The sequence below is a fragment of the Martes martes genome (assembly GCF_963455335.1).
Source record: "Martes martes genome assembly, chromosome: 4".
Lineage (NCBI taxonomy): Eukaryota > Metazoa > Chordata > Mammalia > Carnivora > Mustelidae > Martes > Martes martes.
Genome location: NC_137891.1, coordinates 109,640,042 through 109,663,315, shown reverse-complemented (window position 1 = coordinate 109,663,315; position 23,274 = coordinate 109,640,042). Strand labels below are relative to the sequence as shown.

The 23,274-nt window shown below is 36.1% G+C and overlaps 1 protein-coding gene across 1 annotated transcript in view; it reads right to left on the bottom strand.

The window, feature by feature from the left end:
* Window positions 1–23,274, bottom strand: part of DPYD (dihydropyrimidine dehydrogenase) — an 842,461-nt gene that overhangs the window by 332,941 nt on the left and 486,246 nt on the right. The window contains exon 14 of the mRNA XM_080800117.1: window positions 19,751–19,915. Coding sequence (XP_080656243.1) covers window positions 19,751–19,915 — 165 coding nt within the window. The remainder of the gene's footprint in view (window positions 1–19,750; window positions 19,916–23,274) is intronic.

Here is a 23,274-nt window from a genome sequence, read left to right as displayed (position 1 = left end):
GACTTCTTCTTTGCCGATTTGGATGCCTTTAATTTCTTTTTGTTTTCTGATTGCTGAGGCTAGGACTTCTAGTACTATATTGAACAGCAGTGGTGATAACGGACATCCCTGCCGTGTTCCTGACCTTAGCGGAAAAGCTTTCAGTTTTTCTCCATTGAGAATGATATTTGCGGTGGGTTTTTCATAGATGGCTTTGATAATATTGAGGTATGTGCCTTCTATCCCTACACTTTGAAGAGTTTTAATCAGGAAGGGATGCTGCACTTTGTCAAACGCTTTTTCAGCATCTATTGAGAGTATCATATGGTTCTTACTCTTTCTTTTATTAATGTATTGTATCACATTGATGGATTTGCGGATGTTGAACCAACCTTGCAGCCCTGGAATAAATCCCACTTGGTCATGGTGAATAATCCTTTTAATGTACTGTTGGATCCTATTGGCCAGTATTTTGGTGAGAATTTTCGCATCTGTGTTCATCAAGGATATTGGTCTGTAATTCTCTTTTTTGGTGGGATCCTTGTCTGGTTTTGGGATCAAGGTGATGCTGGCCTCATAGAATGAGTTTGGAAGTTTTCCTTCCATTTCTATTTTTTGGAACAGTTTCAGGAGAATAGGAATTAATTCTTCTTTAAATGTTTGGTAGAATTCCCCTGGGAAGCCGTCTGGTCCTGGACTTTTGTTTGTTTGAAGATTTTTGATGACTGTTTCAATCTCCTTACTGGTTATGGGTCTGTTCAGGTTATCTATTTCTTCCTGGTTCAGTTGTGGTAGTTTATACATCTCTAGAAATGTATCCATTTCTTCCAGGTTGTCAAATTTGTTGCCATAGAGTTGCTCGTAGTATGTTCTTATAATTGTTTGTATTTCTTTGGTGTTGGTTGTGATCTCTCCTCTTTCATTCATGATTTTATTTATTTGCGTCCTTTCTCTTTTCTTTTTGATAAGTCTGGCCAGGGGCTTATCAATCTTATTAATTCTTTCAAAGAACCAGCTCCTAGTTTTGTTGATTTGTTCTATTGTTTTTTTAGTTTCTATTTCATTGATTTCTGCTCTGATCTTTATGATTTCTCTTCTCCTGCTGGGTTTAGGCTTTCTTTGTTGTTCTCTCTCCAGCTCCTTTAGGTGTAGGGTTAGGTTGTGTATTTGAGACCTTTCTTGTTTCTTGAGAAAGGCTTGCACTGCTATATATTTTCCTCTCAGGACTGCCTTTGTTGTATCCCACAGATTTTGAACTGTTGTGTTTTCATTATCATTTGTTTCCATGAATTTTTTCAATTCTTCTTTAATTTCCTGGTTGACCCATTCATTTTTTAGAAGGATGCTGTTTAGTCTCCATGTATTTGCGTTCTTTCCAAATTTCCTCTTGTGATTGAGTTCGAGCTTCAGAGCATTGTGGTCTGAAAATATGCAGGGAATGATCTCGATCTTTTGGTACCGATTGAGACCTGATTTATGACCCAGGATGTGGTCTATTCTGGAGAATGTTCCATGTGCACTAGAGAAGAATGTATATTCTGTTGCTTTGGGATGGAATGTTCTGAATATATCTGTGATGTCCATCTGGTCCAGTGTGTCATTTAAGGCCTTTATTTCCTTGTTGATCTTTTGCTTAGATGATCTGTCCATTTCAGTGAGGGGAGTGTTAAAGTCCCCTGCTATTATTGTATTACTGTCGATGTATTTCTTTGATTTTGTTATTAATTGGTTTATATAGTTGGCTGCTCCCATGTTAGGGGCATAGATATTTAAGATTGTTAGATCTTCTTGTTGGACAGACCCTTTGAGTATGATATAGTGTCCTTCCTCATCTCTTATTATAGTCTTTGGCTTAAAATCTAATTGATCTGATATAAGGATTGCCACCCCAGCTTTCTTCTGATGTCCATTAGCATGGTACATTGTTTTCCACCCCCTCACTTTAAATCTGGAGGTGTCTTCGGGTCTAAAATGAGTTTCTTGTAGGCAGCATATTGATGGGTTTTGTTTTTTTATCCATTCTGATACCCTGTGTCTTTTGATTGGGGCATTTAGCCCATTAACATTCAGGGTAACTATTGAGAGATATGAATTTAGTGCCATTGTATTGCCTGTAAGGTGATTGTTACTGTATATTGTTTCTGCTTCTTTCTGATCTACTACTTTTAGGGTCTCTCTTTGCTTAGAGGACCCCTTTCAATATTTCCTGTAGAGCTGGTTTGGTGTTTGCAAATTCTTTCAGCTTTTGTTTGTCCTGGAAGCTCTTTATCTCTCCTTCTATTTTCAATGATAGCCTAGCCGGATATAGTATTCTTGGCTGCATGTTTTTCTCGTTTAGTGCTCTGAATATGTCATGCCAGTTCTTTCTGGCCTGCCAGGTCTCTGTGGATAGGTCCGCTGCCAATCTAATGTTTTTACCCTTGTATGTTACAGACTTCTTTTCCCGGGCTGCTTTCAGGATTTTCTCTTTGTCGCTAAGACTTGTAAATTTTACTATCAGGTGACGAGGTGTGGACCTATTTTTATTGATTTTGAGGGGCGTTCTTAGCATCTCCTGGATTTTGATGTTTGTTCCCTTTGCCATATTAGGGAAATTCTCTCCAATAATTGTCTCCAATATACCTTCTGCTCCCCTCTCTCTTTCTTCTTCTTCTGGAATCCCAATTATTCTAATGTTGTGTCGTCTTATGGTGTCACTTATCTCTCGAATCCTCTCCTCGTGTTCCAGTAGTTGTTTGTCTCTCTTTTGCTCAGCTTCTTTATTCTCTGTCATTTGGTCTTCTATGTCACTAATTCTTTCTTCTGCCTCATTTATCCTGGCAGTGAGAGCTTCCATTTTTGATTGCACCTCATGAATAGCTTTTTTGATTTCAACTTGGTTAGATTTTAGTTCTTTTATTTCTCCAGAAAGGGCTTTTATCTCTCCGGAGAGGGTTTCTCTAATATCTTCTATGCCTTTTTCGAGCCCGGCTAGAACCTTGAGAATTGTCATTCTGAACTCTAGATCTGTCATGCTACCTATGTCTGTATTGATTAGGTCTCCAGCCTTCGGTACGGCCTCTTGTTCTTTTTTTTGAGGTGAGTTTTTCCGCCTTGTCATTTTGTCCAGGTAGGATTTGCTTTCTCCTGCTGTGGAATTCCGCTGTTCTTGGTGACTGAAGTTGGTTTTGGATCGGTTTCTTGTTGATCTTCTGGGGGAGGGGCCTGTTGTAGTGATTTTCAAGTGTCCTTGCCGCAGGCGGAATTGCACCGCCCTTGCCAGGGGCCGGGCTAAGGAATCCGCTCGGGTTTGCTTTCGGGAGCTTTTGTTCCCTGAGCGCTTTCCGTAGAGTTCCGGAGGACGGGAATGAAGATGGCGGCCTCCCAATCTCTCGGCCCGGAGGAGCCGAGAGCTTGGGGTTCCGCTCCTCAGTGCGCTCTCAGAGCAAAGCGCCCAACAGTCCCGCCTCCCTGGCTTGCGGTCGCGCCTCGAGGAAAGCAGTCAATTGTTGGAGCTGGAGAAAAGCGCCGGGTCGCTTTTGTCTCCGTGGCCTCCGGCCGCGCTCCGAGCCCACCCAGCCTGCGACCGGCACAAGGTAACCCTGGGCTTAGAGCTCACTCCTCGGCTTTGTCGCTATAGCCGGCTTCCCCGCTCCAATACCTGCGAGCTCTGCGGCACTCAGACACCCCCAGTCCTTCTGTGACCCTGCGGGTCCTGGGGTTATGCTGACCCCGCCTGGGTTTCCCCCCAGTTTAGCCTCTGGAGCGATGTCTCCCACTGGAGCCGACTTTTAAAAGTCCCGATTTTGTGCTCCGTCGCTCCGCCGCTTGCCGGGTGCCGGCCCCTCCCCCCGGGGTCTATCTTCCCGTCGCTTTGGATTCACTTCTCCGCAGGTCCTACCTTTCAGAAAGTGATCGATTTTCTGTTTCTGGGATTGTTGCTCTTCTTCTCTTTGATTTCCCGTTGGATTTGTAGGTGTTCACAATGGTTAGATAAGCTATCTAGCTGATCTCCTGCTACCCGATGTCGTCTCAGCCTGCTACTTCTCCGCCATCTTGACTCCTCCCAATTAACTAGATCTTATTTGTGGGTCTCAGATACAGCCTCAAATTCTGCTTAAATGAATCAACTATCCAACCATAAATAATGGCTAAAAATGAAAAACAGTCATTATATCACTGTACAGACCTTTAAAACAGCACTGCTAAGTTTCTGTTTGTTTAACTATCTTAAAGAATAAAGAGAATACTTTCAAGTAAATGTCTTAAAAGACCTAAGAGGAAAATATGAAAATAGTTCCTTCTGAAAAATAAATCTCTGGAATACTCCCTGTAGGGTGCAATGTAAAAGAATAAAATACCTAGTGGCAAAAAAAGAACCTGGGGGAAAAATGTTGTCTACCAGCAAGCTCCCATCACCCCCCCCCCCAAGTAAAATAGGATAAGTATTTTTCGACAAAGTAAATCCAACACATATAATTGCAGTATCTTATGTTAAATAAAAACCTTTATGTTACCTCCTACTTTTTTTTTTTTTTAAGATTTTATTTATTTATTTGACAGACAGAGATCACGAGTAGGCAGAGAGGCAGGCCGAGAGAGAAGAGGAAGCAGGCTCCCTGCTAAGCAGAGAGCCCAATGCGGGGCTCGATCCCAGGACCCTGGGATCATGACCTGAGCCAAAGGCAGAGGCTTAACCCACTGAGCCACCCAGGAACCCCATACCTCCTACTTTTAAGCCTCTCATAAAACAGTGGTGCTTTTTTTTCTAAGATGTTTTTAAATGGGCCCTTTATTTATTTATTATTATTTTTTTAAAAGGCTATTTACTTATTTATTTGACAGAGAGAGACAGAGACAGAGAGAGAAAGCACAAGCAAGGGGAGCAGCAGGAACAGGAAGCAGGAAAAGCAGGCTCCCCAAGGAGCAGGGAGCCCGATGTGGGGCTCAATTCCAGAACCCCAGGATCATGACGTGAGCCAAAGGCAATTGCTTAACTAACTGAGCCACCCAGACGCCCCTAAATGGGACCTTTAAATAACAAAATATATTTTAGGGACTTACAGGAGCAAGGGGAGGAGAGTAGAAGGTTTTACTTTATCCTTTCTCTCTCTCCTGGTTTCCCAAATATTTTAGGAGAAGAATACATTTGAGTTGAGTTCTCCACAAAAAACTTTAGAAAGGATGAGAGATTACCAAATTGGTATTAAGTAAGTGAGCCCACTGAATGAAACTCCAGGTGTTTGAGTATGGACTTGGTTTCATTTTAAGACATGGTCCGGTTACAGTTACGTAGCAAACATGTATAACTTATAAATTGTTTCCATTGACTCTCTCATGAGCTAGTTTATACCAAAAAAAGAATTTAAACTCAATTCATCATCACCATCCCCGGGGTCTCTTTCTGCATGGTTCAATGTGTTCCATGCCATATTTCCATATGGAGGAGACAATATTGTTACCCAAAAGGCAGCCTGACAAATTACAAAGTAAAGGAGAGTTTGAGAAAAAGTATGTTGTATGCAGTTAATGATTGTAAAATGTGATTATGTTAAAAGCTTTGATAAATTTTCTTCTGATTTTTCCTTTACTGAGAGAAATGAACGACTAGCATTTTAATCTCCCACAAAGCAGAAGCTCAAAAATTGACCCAACATTTCTTTTTTTTCTTAAAACAGCATAAGGTCATTTTAACATGTTAATTCCCATGAGTCAATATCAAAGTGAACGTTACCAGAATGCTAGACAATTTTGTGGAGGATAATAATTGCCTGGTGGCTCAGACAATGGGGTAGGGATTGAGGAGCTCAGTGACAGGAGTTTACCCATGCAACTAAGTTCAGAATTAATTACCAGGAAACAATCCACGAAAAGTGGCATTATAATTTTAAATTGAACCTATTTTTAAACAGATTTATTGGCATATAATTTTACATGTGATATGCATATTCTATATATGTTATATGTAGTATGTTATATAAATTATATATAATTCCATATGTTATATATACATAAATTGCCTATGTTATATATGTACAATTCTTTATATGTTATATAATGTATAACATAAAATAAATTGTACATATTTAAAGCAGGTGTATTTACTTTGAAGCCATCACAATCAAGATGATTAACATGTTTATCATGCCCCACGTATAGGAGTCTTCTAGCTGCATATCCTCACTAACATTAAATTTTAGACATTCTAATAGGTGTATATTTCACTGTGGTTTTAATTTGCTTTTCTATAATGACTAATGATGTTGAGCACATTTTCATTTGCGTATTTATCATTCATAATCTGCCATGGTGAAGTATCTGCTCAAATTTTTTTTGCTCGAAGTGAGGAGGGTTATTTCCTTTCTTACTATGGGTTTTGAAAGTTCTTTAAATATTCTGGACTAAAAAAATATTCTGGATATAAGTCCTTCATCAAATATATGATACATTTTCTTCTATTCTGGTTTGTTTTTTCACTTCCTTAACAACAGGTTTAGAAGAGCAAAACATTCTAATCATGTCATTTTTTTTTTTTTTTCCTTTGAAGCACTGTGCTTTTGGTATGTATCTAAGAAATGTTTGCCTAACCTAAGGTCACAAGAATTTTCTCCAATATTTTCTTTATGAAGTTTTATAGTTTTAGGTTTTTTGTTTAGGTCTATGACTACTTTGAATGAATGTTTATATATCATGTCATATATGAGTCAACATATACTTTTTTTGAATATGGATACCCAATTTTACCAGCATCTTTTGTTGAAAAGACTATAATTCGTCCACTGGATTTCCTTTTTGCAGCATAGCCAAAAATCAGTTGCTCATACAACTAATGTGTGAGTTTTTCTGGGGCTTCTTATTCTCCATTAGTCTATTTGTATATTTATTTTTAGGCCAGTATCACCCTATCTTGATTCCTGTAGTTTTAAAATAAGTCTTGAAATGAGAAATTTTTAGACTTCCAAATTGGTTCTTTTTAAATGGTTTTGGCTACTATAATTTCCATAGGAATTTCAAAATCAACTTGTGAAATCCCACCAAAAAAATAATGCTAACATTTTGATTAGGATTGCATTTTATCTTTACATCAGTATGGGGATACTTGACATCTTAACAATACGAACTCTTCCAATCATTGAACACAGTATAGCCTCCCATTTATTTAGGGCATCTTTGATTTCTATCAGCAATATTTTGTAGTTTTCAGAGTTCATGTCTTTCAGATCTTTGTCAGATTTATCTCTATTTCATATATCTGCTGCTATTGATATATTAATATAATATATTTATTTTAGTTTCCAATTGTCTATTGCTAGCATATAAAAAGTTTGATTGGGGGTGCCTGGGTGGCTCAGTGGGTTAAAGCCTCTGCCTTCAGCTCAGGTCATGATCCCAGGGTCCTGGGATTGAGCCCTACATCGGGCTCTCTGCTCAGCAGGGAGCCTGCTTCCCCCTCTCTCTCTGCCTCCTCTCTGCCTACTTGTGATCTCTATCTGATAAATTAGAAAAATCTTAAAAAAAAGTTTGATTGATTTTTATAAATTGATCTTGTATCTTGTAACCTTGCCAATAAACTCATTTATTATTTAAAGTAGTATTTTAACAGGCCATGTCCAGGATGAAGTGAGTTAGGCATTCTCCTGGGGTAAAAATTTAAGAGAGTACAAGAAAAGTTGTTAGTGAAGATAAACACGATTTTAATGGAGTATTTTTAAAAAATCAAATCTGAGGGCACATGGGTAGCTCAGTCAGTTAGGCGTCTGCCTTTGGCTCAAGTCATGATTCCAGGGTCCTGGGATCAAGCTCCATGTCGGGCTCCCTACTCATTGGGGAGTCTGCTTCTCCCTCTGCCTGCCACACTCCCTACTTGTGCACTCCTTCTCTTTCTCTCTCTTTCTCTCTCTGTCAAATAGATAAATAAAATCTTTTTTTTTTTTTTAAATCAAGTCCAAAAACAACAGCCTATAAGCTAGCTGCTGCTTTTGTAAATAAAGTGGTTTTATTGGTACATTTAATCACATTTTCTACATAAACAATCATGTCATCTGTGAATGAAAAACAGTTTTACTTCTTTCTTTGAAATCTGCATGTCTTTTTTTGTTGTTGTTGTCATCCTCTTATTTAACGGAACAGAAACTTTAGCACAATGCAGAATAGTAGTGGTGAGAGCAGATACCCTTATCTTATTTCTGTTAGAAAGAAAATGTTCAGTCTTTCACCATCAACTGTGATACTACCTTTGGTTTTTTTTATTTGTTTTAATGCTTTCTGCTAAGTTAAGGAATTACCCTTCTATTCTTAGTTTGGTGAAATTTCTTTTAAGTTAGAAACAGATTTTTAGATTTCTTAAATTGTTTTTGTTTGGTTTATGGAGATAATTATATAATTTATATTGTTGTTGTCATTGTTGCTTTTATTTAGTTTGTCATTTCTGTGAATTACAATAGTCTCAAATGTTAAACCTACTTGGAATTCTTGGGACAGACTTCATTTGGTCATAATATATTAATAATATTTATATATTATTGGATTATATTTGTTAAAATTTGTTTAGAACTTTTTCGTCTATGTTCATGAAGGACAATGGTTCATACTTTTCCTGTCCTATCTTTGTCAAGTTATGATGCTAGGGTGTTGGTACCAAAGATTTAGTTGGGAAGTATTTCCCCTGCTTTACTTTTCTGAATGAGTGTGTGTAGAATTGGCATTATTTTTTCATAAATAGTTGGTAGAATCTACCCATGAAGCCATCTGGGCCTGCAGTTTTCTTCATAGAAATGTTTGGAACTATAAATTCAATTTCTTTACTATTATCTATTGCTTCTTGAGTAAGCTTTAATAATTTCTCTCTTTCATGGACGCTGACCAGTTTATTTGCATAAAATTATTGATAATATTTTATAGTTTTTCTTTTAATATGCATAGAATCTGCAGTGGTGCTACTTCTCTCATTTCCTATACTGATAATTTGTGTTTCTTCTCTCCTTTTACTTTCATCAATCTGGCTGTTTTATCAATTTCAGCTGTTCTTGCAATGACTTTTGCAAAGCTTTACTCTCCTTGATATTCTCTATTGTTTTTCTTGTTTTCTTATCAATTTCCTCCACTGATCTTCATTATATCCTTATTTTATTTACTTTGAGTTTAGTTTGTTCTTCTTTTTCTAGTATGTAGAGATGGAAGTTGCAATAATTAATTTGAGAACTTTCTTCACTTCTGATTATATGTGTTTGATGCTATAAATTTTCCTACTAGTAATGCTTTTATGACATACCAAAAATTTTAATATTTTATATTTTAATTTTCACTCAATTCAAAATAATTTCAATTTCTCTTATGATTTTTTTCCTTTACTCAAAGGTAATTTAGATGTTTTATTTATTTTTTAAATATTCTGGGGATTTTCCAAATACATTCCTGTTGTGGTCAAAATACATACCTCAGATGAACTGAACTTTTTAAAATTATTAAGACTTCTTTTATTGCACAGAATATAGCTTGTTTTAGTAAACAGTATGGATGTATTTGTAAAGACTGTGTATTCTGTTGCTATGGGTGACATGTCCAATAAATGTCAATTAGATAAGTCGACATCATTTTTCAAATTCTGAATAGCCTCACTCCATTGTTTTATTAATTATTTACTGGTAGGTATTAGAATCAACAGTGATTCTGAGTTTTTCTATTGTTCCTTCCTGTTCTATCAGTTTTTGCTTCATGTATCGTAAAATCTTGTTACTAAGTGCAAAAACCGTAGGACTGCTATTATTTCTGGATGAACTGACCATTTCATCATTATAAAATGATTCTTTTTGTCCCTGGTAATAATCTCTGCTTTGATATTTACTTTGTCTGCTATTAATATTATAAGATTTTTTTATTAGAGTTATAATGGTATATCTTTTTCCATTGTTTCAATTTTCTATTTATGTCTTCATATTTAAACTTTATTTTATTTTATTTATTTTTTTTTTTTTGGTAAGCAGTACATATAGTTGAGTCATGCTTTTCCGTCCAATCTGAAAATCTCTGCCTTTTAATGGGGGATGTTTAGACCACTTACATTTAATGTGATTATTGATACAGTTAGGTTTAACTCTATCACCTTACTACAGGGTTTCTATCTGCATTGTCTCTTTTTTATAGCCCTTCTCTCTTTTTCTGCCTTCTTTTGGTACTCTGTGTGATTCTATTTTATATCTCTATTGTTGCTTTTTAGCTTTTTAGCTATTGTTAGCTTTTTAACATAATTCTCCTGCATTACTTTATTGGTTGTTTAGAGCTCAGAGCATACATCTTTAAGTCATCAGTCTATCTCCAAGTGATAAAAAACTTTACATAAGGAATTAGAAGCTTACAGTAGTATAATTCCATTTCTTCCTCACAACTTTTGTACTATTATCATATTTTTTACCTTAATATATTTTATAAACCACAGACTGTTCTATATTTTTGTTTAAGCAACCAATTCTCTTCTAACATGAATTAAGTTTATAGTTACAAATTCTGGCACTCTTCATTCCTTTGTGTAGGTCCATATTTCAACCTAGCATCATTTTACTTTCTACCTAAAACATTTAAAAAAATATTTCCTGTGGTGCCAATCCCTCAGTGATGAATTCTTTTAGTCTTTTTGTGTTTGAAAAGGAATGTATTTCATCTGCATTTTTTTAAGATTATTTATTTGAGAATGAGAGAGAGAGAGAGCGAGAGAGAGCATGAGAGGGAAGAAGGTCAGAGGGAGAAGCAGACTCCACCCGATGTGGGACTCAGCCCTGGGACTCTGCGATCATGACCTAAGCCAAAGGCAGCCACTCAACCAACTGAGCCACCCAGGTCCCTTGTATTTTTGAAAGATGTGTTTCTGAATTTTGAAATCTAGATGAACAGTTGTCATTTTTTTCTTTCAGCACTTGAAAGTTGTCTTCTAGCTTGTGTTGTTTCTGACAACAAATCAAAAACAATAACCTTTATATTTATTCTTCCATACGGAACATACTTTCTGTCTTCACTTTTAAAATTTTCTCTTTGTCACTGGTTTGATTAATTTGATTATGATATACTCCTTGGTGTAATTTTCTTCATGTTTCTTATACCTGGAGCTCAAGTTTCTTGTTTGTTTGTTTGGCAAATGGGAAGGCTTGTAGCTTTATGTAAAACTGGGAAAACTGGGGCCATTTTTTTCTTCAAACTTTGAAAATTCCAGTACATATGAGGCCACTTGAAGTTGTCCCTAGCTCACTAACAGTATGTTTACTCCCCACTCCCCAACACACCCCCACCCCTGCATGCATGCTACTTTAGATAGTTTTTATTGCTACATTTTCAAGTTGACTAATCATTTTTTCCGCAGTGCCTAACATGCTGTTAATAACTACCGGTGTATTTTTCATCTTATTCATTGTAGTTTTCATTCTGGAAGTCTGGTTTAGTGGGGGTTTGTTTGTTTGTTTTTATCTATGTTCCTTCTCTTAACTTAGTTTTTGAACATATGGAATATAGTTGTAATGATGCTTTAATACATTTGCATGCTAATTTTAACATCCCATCAGTTTTGGCACAGTTTTCATTGGTTTTCCTCTTATTTGGGGTTATATTTTCCTACTTTCTTACATGATTGGTAATTTTTAAAAATTTAAATTCAATTAACCAACACATAGTATACCATTAGTTTCAGATGTAGTGTTCAACAATTCATCAGTTGTGTATTACATCCAGTGCTCACCATGTAATGTGCCCTTCTTAATGCCCATCACCTGGTTACCCCATCCCCCAACCTACCTTCCCTCCAGCAACCCTCAGTTTGTTTCCCATAGTTAAGAGCCTTTCATGGTTTGTCTCCCTCTCTGATAGGTAATTTTTAATTGAATACCAAACACTGTGAACTTTATCTTATTTGGTCCTAGGTATTTTGTATTCCTATATCCTTTAATTTTATTCTGAGCTTCAGTTAAGTTACTTGGAGATATTTTGATCCTTTCAGGTCTTGCTTTTAAAGTTTGATGGGCATGACTAAAGCAGTGCTCCTCAGCCTGTGGCTAATTTTGAATCACAGGGTTTTCTAGTCTGGCTAGCAGGAAGAGTCATTATTCCCAGATGCATTTGAGAACTGACTACCTGTCCCTCTAATCCATTCAGAAAGTTCTTTCTATAGTCCCTCCTAATTCACTCACTTGCATGAGCTGATCTGCATTCTGCTGAACACTCAAAAGAGACGTTCTGCAGGGCTTTGGAGAGTTCACTATATGTAGTTCTCTGCTTTCTGATGTTCTCTCTTGTGAATCCTAACCACCTTGGTCTTTCTGGACAGTTCTGTCTCAACTCAGAGAGATCCCTGGGTTCTGCTCCTTGCAATGTGGCCTGGAAACCTTCTTGAGCAAAGGCAAAGCTCAGTTCCTTAGTCTTCCATCTCTCGGTGACTACATCTTTATCAACTGATGTTCCAGGTCTTAAAAACTGTTGTTTCATATATTTTATAAGTTTTCTTTTATGTTGCTGTCTCAGTTGGGATGGTAAATCTAGTGCCTATTACTCCATCTAAACTGTAGCTAATGTTTTCTTTTAAGGAACTAGGAATATTTTATCTCAAAAACAAAAACAAAAACAAACAAACAAACAAAAAAAAACAACTTGGCTACATGGAGCCAGAAATGAATCAGAGAACTATCAGCTACATTATGTATTCTGGTTCATTTTGGCTACTCTTGCTTTGTAGAACTAAACATATTTTAAATTTTCTTTGTTTCTATGCTGACACTAAGAAAATAACTCATTATTTAAGTCTTGTTTTAATTGGTAACTAAGTCAAAAGAATGAATGATATTAAAGCACAGAAGTATAATGAATACAACACTGAGCAAAGAATCAGACTTTATATTCTATGACATATAATAAACTCAAGTTCAGAAGAACCATTAAAAAGCATATTTAGTGAGTTAGTTTTTAATTTTTAGTTGGTAATTATTTCTATAATAGTGACTTTTATGTGAATTGTTCAAAAATGCTTTGAAAATCAACTGCCAATATACTTCAAGAGCTAAAAATATGCTGTTACCTTTGACTTACCAAATCCCTCTTTCAGAATATTTTATGGAAACCAGTTATTATATTAAGTAGGAATAAAAGCTAAATGCATAAAGGTAACCTATGCAATGTAATTTATAGTGGTGAATAACTGCAATGTGCCAAACATATTATATACAACATCTCATTTAATTTGTACAACCTCTGAGAATAGTTATTGTAATTGCACAAATGAGGAAGTTGAGGTTGAGAGTGCCAATAGCAAGTCAGAAGACAAGCTGAAATTCAAATCCATTCTGACTTAAAACTTATGCTTTTAGCTTTTGACTCTATCACATCTAGGAAAATGAAAATTGGTATTTGTTAGGGTAATGGATATGGATTAGTTTACCTCCATCCACCCTAACTTTTAAAATTTCCATTACTATTATGATTGATTTTTATTTTATATTTTTGTAGACTAGATAGATCTTTTTTAAAAAAAAAAAACATTAAAGTAATGTCATCAGATAATTGTCCTGGATTTTAGCAAAGAAGGGAAGTTGGGAAGTATCTATGTCCTCTAGAATTCATGGTGTAAAGAAGGAAGGAGTTCCCTGGGGATATACTAACCTTCCCTTCAATAACTGCTCTAGCAGTTTCCTAATTTATTTAAAATAAATCAACATGGGAATGTGTAGAAATTGACAGAAATAGAGACTTGAGAATCTTAAAAAATTCCAGAGGGAGCAAAGGAGGAATCCCTCCAATGCAGGGATGCTTACATTTCTGTTGGTGAATATCCTCTTCAGGATATGAGGGGGAAAGGGCCAAGGTCATTTTTATGGTTTATAAGGTCTGTGATAAGAAAACAATGGTTTAATAAAAAAAGAAAGCAAAAATAACAACCCTGTACTGGTCATTGTTGGCCTGACAACATATATATTATAGTGTTAATCTGTTACTATTACTAAATTTTATCTTTCTAAATAGATTGAGAGGGGGGTAACAAAATCTCCTTCTTTTTTTTTTTTTTTAAGATTTTATTCATTTTATTGACAGAGAGAGACACAGTGAGAGAGGGAACATAAATTCCCATGGAGCAGGGAGTCTGATGCAGGGCTTGATCCCCGGGCCCTGGGATCATGACCTGAGCTGAAGGCAGCCACTTAACGACTGAGCCACCCAGGCGCCCCCAAATCCCCTTATTTCTAATGAGTGAGACTTAATTATGAATAATCCAAAGAAAAGAAAGCCTGCTCCTGCTGAGTCAGGCTTCTTGGTGCCATAGGAAGACTGCAGGAGTTATGGGGTGATGAACATCCATTGAATAAGCAGTGAGCATCTTCCTTCTTAGAGGATCCATAGATCCAACTGAATCTCTTGACTCCCTATTTTCAAATACAGAACTTAAGATGGGACCAGGTAACAGTTCAAACCAAGGTCCACATTGAGTCACTGACCTTGTTTTCTAAAGTCAGCTACATCCCTGCAAAGCAGTAAACATTGAGCTATAAAATGTCCCGTGCTGGGACTAATGACAAAATAATGGTTGGCTGATGACAGACTTCTTTCTTTGTCCAATAAAAGGATTTTATTTTCTATTTGAGAGTCTGTGGTTAAGAGAGCTCAATATAATTGACCCATCTGAGTGGGTGGGTAAGGGAGGACTGAAATAACATCACTCCTATTTCTGCAGGTTCTTTAGAGCCAAGTTAAATACCCCTTCAAGGTGTAAAGGGAAGATTTTCAGTTCCAGTGACTTCACTTACTGTGTGACACAGTGCCCTGTGCAATGCGATGTTTTGAAAAGTCAGTTTCCTCATCCAGAAACTGAGGAAAAACTCTGCTTCACAGATATATGAAGCCCACAGTTCCTAGCACCTATAAACAGCTCTCAAGTTCTGATACAGAACATTTATAAATATTTAATGATATATGTCAAGGGTTATGAATGATGCTAGTTTTATACACAGTAAAATTAATTGATGAACTTTGTAAAAAATACACACACACACACCACTTACACATGCATGCCAAGCATGCACACACATATACACAGAGGTATACTCATTGTATCCATGCCAGAATTTCTGAAATGACTGAACTAGAACAGGGTCTAACCATAAACACCTTTTCTGAAGCTTCCCAAGTGATTCTAATATTCCCCAGGAACTGAGAACCACTGGACAAAGGTTCTTTATCTGAGGTACACAGAATTCTTGATAGAATGCAGGAAATTCATGAACTTGGGTGGAAAAAACTTAGACCTTTATTTTCACTAACCTCTGCTGAAATTTAGCATTTCCTCCTGTATACAACAAACCACAGTAGCACTATCAATACCTGTAACTTTGCACTGACAGAAGCCATGGAAAATCACACAGTTGTCACAGATATCTCACCATGTCACTGACAGTCGCCATTATATGTCAAAATTACAGAACTCTAATAACTATTGGTAATCTAATAACTATTAGATCTGCCACCAGGCTGTATTTCTAGTGACTTATTAAAGAGGAACATGCATTACTATAAGGTATTCTTTAAAATGAGTTGAGCATTCTATTTTACTACAATGGGAATCCTTTGCAAACTACCAAATTGGGTTTTACACATTCAAGAACATTCTGAAGAAAGCCCTTTAGGTTTCACAAGGGGTATAAGGAGTCCATGGCACACACGCACACATGGAGAGTTAAGAACTCTGTATTTAGAGGCTATTGGTCAGGAAAGCGCTTTCGGGAATGCTGATGAAGAACAACTTCTTTGGAATAATTTTGAACTTAATGTGCGTAATGCTGATTTCCCAGTAATGAACTGAGAAAGGGTTTCAGCAGAATGAGGTGTATTGTAATAGAAGTATATTTACATATCAATTGTTCTTCCTTTATTAATTTCTCTAACAAAGCCATCACTCCCTTTTCTATCTTCACCAGCTAATTCACTGCTGAATCCCTATCTTTTGCCTAACTCTTACTTTAGCTGCCACAAATGATAGAAAATGTCAGTCTTTGTTTGCTAATTCAGTGCATTCAGACAAAATGCAGCATGTATTTTTTTTTTTGGTAAAATTTTTTTTTCAAAGTCTAAAATATATGGTTCCTAAGGCTTTTGCAGTGAGAATGAAAGGATTCACTTAAAATTGATTTCTGTAAGCCCTAATTATACAGTACATTTCATAATAAGCATTGCAAAATCTCAGCTTAGGAACAAAAAAAAAAACAAAAACTCTTAGTAATAATTGTCACTACAATGATCAGTGTGCCAAATTTAATTCACAGATAAATAAAAGGAAACCTTGAAAGCTGGGCAGAAGTCTAGTATAAGTGTAGGCTTTGGTGTAACTCTGTGATAGTTAAGAAACAAGCCCTTATAATATATTTCAGGATCTCTTTATATTCATGATGTTCTTCCAGCTGTCTCCTCAAGTTCATGGTCAACTGGTGCCTGTTCTCTCTGGAAAGAGAGATACTAGCTGCTGATATCCGCTGACCTACATCCCTTCTCCACAACCCCCAGAATAATTTCTTTTTCAGAAGTTAGCCCTTGCTTAGAAGCTGCCACAGTGGGTTGAATTATCTGATCCCTGTCATTAAAGGTGGCAGCCACGCACTTGAGAATGATGTGGGAAAACTCCAGTGAGAGTGATAATTAAACTTGGAAAATGAAGGGTCACCTTCTTTCATTCAGCTCATTGGGTTTGGCATCAGAGTAATTCCAAAACAGTGGGGGATATTCTACTCTCAGCATGGCAATATCTAGGTGCAACACATTATTTCCATGGGTTCAAATGGGAATGCCATTTTAATTGTATTTAAAATGTTATCTTTGATATGGAGAATAAAAATGTTAGAAATTGGTTCTAAGAATATAGAAAAAGAATAATGAATATAATCTAAAAGGTGAAAGAATTAGAAACAAGAAATGCAAGCATTGTTTCCTCTGACGAAAAAGCATTATAGGAGAAGAAAATTGTTTCCAGGGAAATTGAAAAGAACATTTAAATGTGCCTCTTCTTCCTGGGCGTGGAATCACAAAGCGAAGGTTTCATCTCAGCTTTCTTGCTTACTTACTGTCATTTCTTGGAGGCCATTATTTAACATCTCACTCCTGCCCAGAAGAGGGTAGACAGAACTTAAGACAAGCCATTGGTGGGAGTTCTCTTCCAGGAAAAAATGATTTTTTTTTTCAGATACACTGGTGTATCTAAATACTATAGAAGCAATATTTGGGGAAATTATATTTCAAACTATTCTTATGCTGCGTTAAAAAGTCATATTGAAATTTTAAAGGCCTGAAATGACACTACAGTAGGTACATTAGAGAATACTATTGTTAGAAAGGAGCACAGATGCTAAAAGCAAGTTTCAAGTTCAAATTCTGTTTTCACTGTATATAATAATCCCAACCTGATCCATGGGGGATATGTTCCAAGACCTCCAGTGGCTACTTGAAACCATGGGTAGCACTAAACCCTCTAAATACTGTGCTTTTTCCTATACGTACATACCTATGATAAAGATTTAATTTATAAATTAGGCAGAATAAGAGATTAACAATAATAACTAATGATAAAATAGAACAATTATAACAGCGTACTGTAGTAAAAGTTGTGTGAATGTGATCTTTCTCTCTCTCTCTCAAAATACCGTATTGTACTGTCTTCACTCTTCTCGTGATGATGTGAGAGGATAAAGTGTCTATGTGAGGAGATGAAGTGAGGTGAATGACATAAGCACTGTGACAGAGCTTTAAGCAGCTACTGACTTTCCAAACAATACAACAGAAGGAGGATCATCTGCTTTCGGACCATGGCTTGACTGCAGGTAACTAAAACCACAGAAACTATAACTGTGGATGAGTGGGGAACACTGTATTAGCTGTGTAACTCTGGGCATGCTACTTAACTTCTGTGTTTCCTCTCAGTTTCCTCTCTGTGAAATAGGGAAAGTAATAGTACTTATCTTATAAGATTGTTTAAAGAGTGAGTGTTAAAATATATAAGGCAGTTATAACAGTACCAAGTACAATTTAATTTAATCTTATAAGAACTCAAGCTTATTGTGATTGGTATTATGTCACTGCACGTTCAGTACCTGGTATAATACTCAAACCTGTAGACCATGTTTAAAAATTTATTTATAGGAATGCCTGGGTGGCTCAGTTGGTTAAGCATTTGCCTTCAGCTCAGGTCATGATTCCAGGGCCCTGGAATCAATCCCCACATTGGGCTCCTTGCTCAGCCGGGAGCATGCTTCTCCCTCCCAATCCTCTCCTTGCCACTCCCCCTACTTGTGCACTCTCTCTCTGACAAATAAATAAATAAAATCTTAAAAAATATATATATATGTATAAAATAAAAATATATATACATATGTGTGTATATATAATGTGTGTATATATAATAATATACACAATAATAATTTTGTGTATATATAATGAATATATATATATATATGCATATGTGTGTGTGTGTGTGTGTGTGTATTTATGATTCTTCTTATGGTTGACCCACTTTTTGTCCCAGTCATTCTGAGAAAAACTTCCCATGAAATTTGGGTCCTTTAAAAAACAAACAGCTCAACCTAACTATTATTAGAGTTGATTGTATAATGTGAACACAGAGATGATTTGCAACATCATTTTCAGAAAGTGAAAAATTCCTAATGAACAGAAGCTATAGGTTTCATATGGGTCTTCACAGTTCCCTTCATATCCGAAGGTTTGACTTGAGGAAGATTAATTATATTCTAAGTGTCTAAATTTTGTTTCAATATAGGAAAACCTTGAAACAAGTAGGACTTTCTAAAACAGAAAAAAGAAAAACAAAACTTGATGGGTTAGACAACAGTATGATAGCAGAAGTCCCTTTGTAAGGTTTTCTAATTAACCAGTTTGTGGGAAAACAGCCACAAATTTCATTAGATTTTAAAACATTTATCATTAGAATACTTAAACCATTCCAATCTTCGAATCTTTTCTACAAATAAAGACACACATGGCTCAAACCTCAGCCTCCATTCATCACCAGCTCTGAGACAGAAAATAAGATGGAGAGAGGGAATGTGTGTGTGTGTGTGTGCGCGCGCGTGCGTGCGTGCGCACACATGCGCACACGTGTGCATATGTGCACTGAAGTGAGGGGAGGGGAGAAAAAAATGAATGAATGACATCAAGAACAACTGTAACCACCTACTGAAGAGAAAATACCATCTATAGGTTAAAAAACTACTGGCAACATATAAAAATCCATAAAGAAATGAAATATATATAATCTTTATATACAGTACTTTTAAAGAAAGGGTTTTATAAAAAATAGTGACTCCTTTAGTATAAAAGTATTAAAATTATTTGGTAAATTATTTCCCACTGACAAAACATAAATACACTATATACGAAGATATTCTGCTTCTGCCTCAGATTTATATTTAAAATGATTTATAGTCTGCAATTTCTTCCTAAGGTCATCACCTTCATAAATACTAGCCACATCCAGTGAAAATCAACTCAATAAAATGAGTATTTCATTTCTCTTCCTCCTGCTTATGTAGATACTTCTTCCATCTGCATGGCACCCATTTATAACAAAGCCTCACATTGTGCAGATTTTTATGAGTTCTTGAGCTTTTCTTTCTTTTTTATCTTTCTATGCATCAGCAAAGCAACTGGCAGATTCTTTAATAAAATATATTATACACATTAATATTTATAAGCCTATGAATTGGATGTTTAAATAAACATTCACCAACTTATGCCAATTCTTTTGTTTTAGACGTTAAATCATACTTACATTGTCTGGAAAGTCAGCTTTTAGTTCAGTGACACTTTGACACCAATATGCAGCCGTTTTTTCACTGATGAGCTCAATATTCAGGAAGGAGCTTTGTCCAGGGCCATACATGGGGCCAGAGGTAGTCCCCCGAATAATTCTAGGTGAAACATTTGTCACGATGTCCTGATAAAAGAGTAAAGATATTGGGTCTCCTTTTGACAAAGAAAAACTACAATCTTTATTCTTTGCTCTTTTCCATATGACAATATTTTACTAAGTCCTTTCTCACATTTTTACAGAAGGACTTAAAAAATATATTTTAAATTACATGTGAACATAAACTACTTCCAGATGAAAGCGTAAAATATTTGTTAGTTTTATTTAAATTACTTCCTGTACTTGCAAGGTTAGCATAGTAAAAAAAATAAATAAAATATGTAAATTAATTTACACTGGTTTGGGGCATACATATTTTAATTTGTTTGCAATTAAATAATAAATAAAAACCTGGTAAGTAAAATGTAAGAATATCATTTCAGTCTATTTAATGCAAATACCTTCAATGAGATTTTTAACTCCAATAAAAGCTAATGTTTTGTAAAGAAAAAAAAATATATTTTTTTAAAAAGCAATTGCAATGTAAATCAGCCAGGGAGTACATATTAATACTACCGGCTCATCAAACTTCAACACATAATCTAACAGACTAACTGGGTTGGCCAACTTACCTATAGGATTCTAACTATAAATACACGTTCAATGAGAATTCACTTCTCCCCAGACTGAAATGAGGATATCAATAACTTCCTGATAACTATAAACAGTAAACAGTCAAATTAACTTGCTTGTTAAGTGTAATTAACAATGCACAACTGCTTCTAAAGCTGTATTAACAAAGAAGAGTAACATTCTTACATTACTAAAAACTAGAAAGAAACAAAGAAGAAAAATGTTTCTTTGCCAACTTCCAATTAAAATTAATTTTGAGTAAAGGTCATTTAGTTAAGGATTTATCAGAATTAGTCATTTAAGTACCCCTCCTCACCATCTTGTCACTTTTAGTGAGATAACATGAACCCCCATTAGTATATAGCAATTAAGGTCAATTTACATATTTTAATTAAGAACCACCCCATATAAAACAATTAGCGTAATAGGCATACTAACTGGATTTCATAACATTTGGACGTTTTTCCAACTAGATAGACAGGAAACCTTAATTAGCATTAATTAGTGCTGATCTGCATATGTTTGATAAGGCATACCCTTGCCACAAAAGATTATTTATTCCTGAATCTGCCAAATGCTACAGTTGCAGAGGATGAAAGGACTTTTCTTCACATTGCATGTTAATTTCTGGTAATTTACATTCACTTTTACATTCGAATTAGTATATTATAAAATAAATGGTATAAATGTTACAATAAGCCTCCTTAAACATGTACATTTTTACTTATAGGAATCCTGCCAGTTAATGTTTTACTAATTAAGCCATTCCACTTCTATTGTAATTGTGGGCAACACCACCAGCCTTACTTTGATTTGCTATTGTGAAACAGTGTTCCACAATCTTATAATGGGTAAAATGACAAGTAGAGTCGCTGCAGGAAGCTCAAGCCTAGTGGGTCAAATTTCTGTCTTGGCAAATGCTTCAATATGTGCCCTGCAACCCAGCAGGTGGCTTCTGCGCAGCTACCCCAGGCCAGTCCTCTCATGTAGTCATGGGCAGAGGAGACAATTCTAGGAACAAGTAAAGCTGGTTTTCCTCTATACGCCAATTTTCAAGAGCCATACCTTTTAAGCCTTGAGGTCCTCATTCTCTCTGCTTTACCCCCTACCCTAAAAGCCTTTCACCTAGATGAATCAATTCTAGACTACAGGTTGTGCTTTGCATAGGAAAACTTGGCCAAGGAAATGAACAGAGTCCTCTTTCGGTTCACCAACTCATGAGTCTTGGCACTGAGTAGCTCCACAAAGGAAGGGGCAACTGTTTTAAATGACCATTATATAATTTAGTGACACCTCCAGTTTATTGGATGAAATGGATTAATGTTGGCAGCATCCCCTGTTCTTGCCCATTCTTCAGGTCTTGGCTTCAACTTCAGTCCCTTGAGAAAACTTTTGATCTCTCCAACATCATCAAATCTTAATAAGCTGCTCTGACTTATGCCATCATAGCAATATATACCGTCCCCAATTGGCATTCTTAACATCCTGCATTGTTACTGTCTATATTCTGGTCTGAACTTTCCATGAGAGTGTAAGGTATGGAAGAGGAGACACTATCTTTGATATTATATGTCCAGCTTCTAGCCTGGCCTTTAGTAGGTGCTCAAACAATGTATTTTAAAGAAGCCTAGAGCAAAATTCTAGGCACTAGAATGGGTCTTGTCCTGAGGGATGGGAACTATTCAGGATTTATTGCTGGCTTTATTCTGTTGCTGAACATACATGTGGGATTGGGCTTGTATTCAAATTTCAGGTACTGGTTCTTTGCTTAGATCCTTTCCTACTGTTACTCTAGAACTGGGGACTTTCCTTGTTTCCCCTGATAGCTCAGGGACCTCTTCTCTGAATAGCTCTCTACTACCAAATACAGCTAGATTCTGAAAGTAGTGTGCTTGACACAGATTGTCCATTACTCAACCTCTCCCTACCTCAGCCATCTCAGCCTACTGCAGAGCCTCAATGACAGGAAGCATGCTTGAACTTCATCACCCTGTAACTTCTAAGATCTCCTTGATTGTTGATGCTAACTTTCTGGGTTATGCAATCTCTAGGATCTAAATATCATTGCCTCATTCAAATATAATCTACTCTAGGGCTTTTCTAGATCAGGTGGATGTGAATTCCTAACCTGGTCCATGACTACCTAGGGGATTTATTAGCCAATGAGCCTATTAGGATCTTAACCAACTATATTTACTTCTTGTGTCCACACCCTACTAGGCTGGGCTCACATCTTCCCACAGTATGCTTAGGATTTTTTTAATATCATAAAATAAAGAAGACAGAGTGGAAGAACTGCACCCATACTGAGTAAGGAAAATTTCAATGGTCCAGTAATTCTAAGCCATATGCTTTTTCACACTAACCCTCCTTATAACAATTAGGTCAACAACTCACAACAGCCAAAGAGTCAATAAATTGACAAGATTTAATTGGAGTACAGTCAAGCAAATGCTTCCTTCTTAAAATGCCCCACTGTAGTGGTAACTTAAAACCTAAAATTTTGCCATTAGAGATTTTCCTTTTGTTTACTGTGACTTAGGTGTAATTTTATTGTTAGGGTTGTTTTATTTTTCTCTTCCATAATCTAGTATTAAACTCTAAATATACCACAGGAGAATTTTCAATGATTTCTTTAACAAAGATTAAACAGGAAGTGCAAGGCAAACCAAGGGGAAATTTCATCTACTTTATGATAGGGGTTGCTTATTCCTTTATGTTAATTCATGACAGGCAGTGTTTCTCTGAACAGGTCAGTTTTCTCTTTCCTTAACTCAAGCAAAGAAAAAAAATTCTGAACAACTGCCCAAACT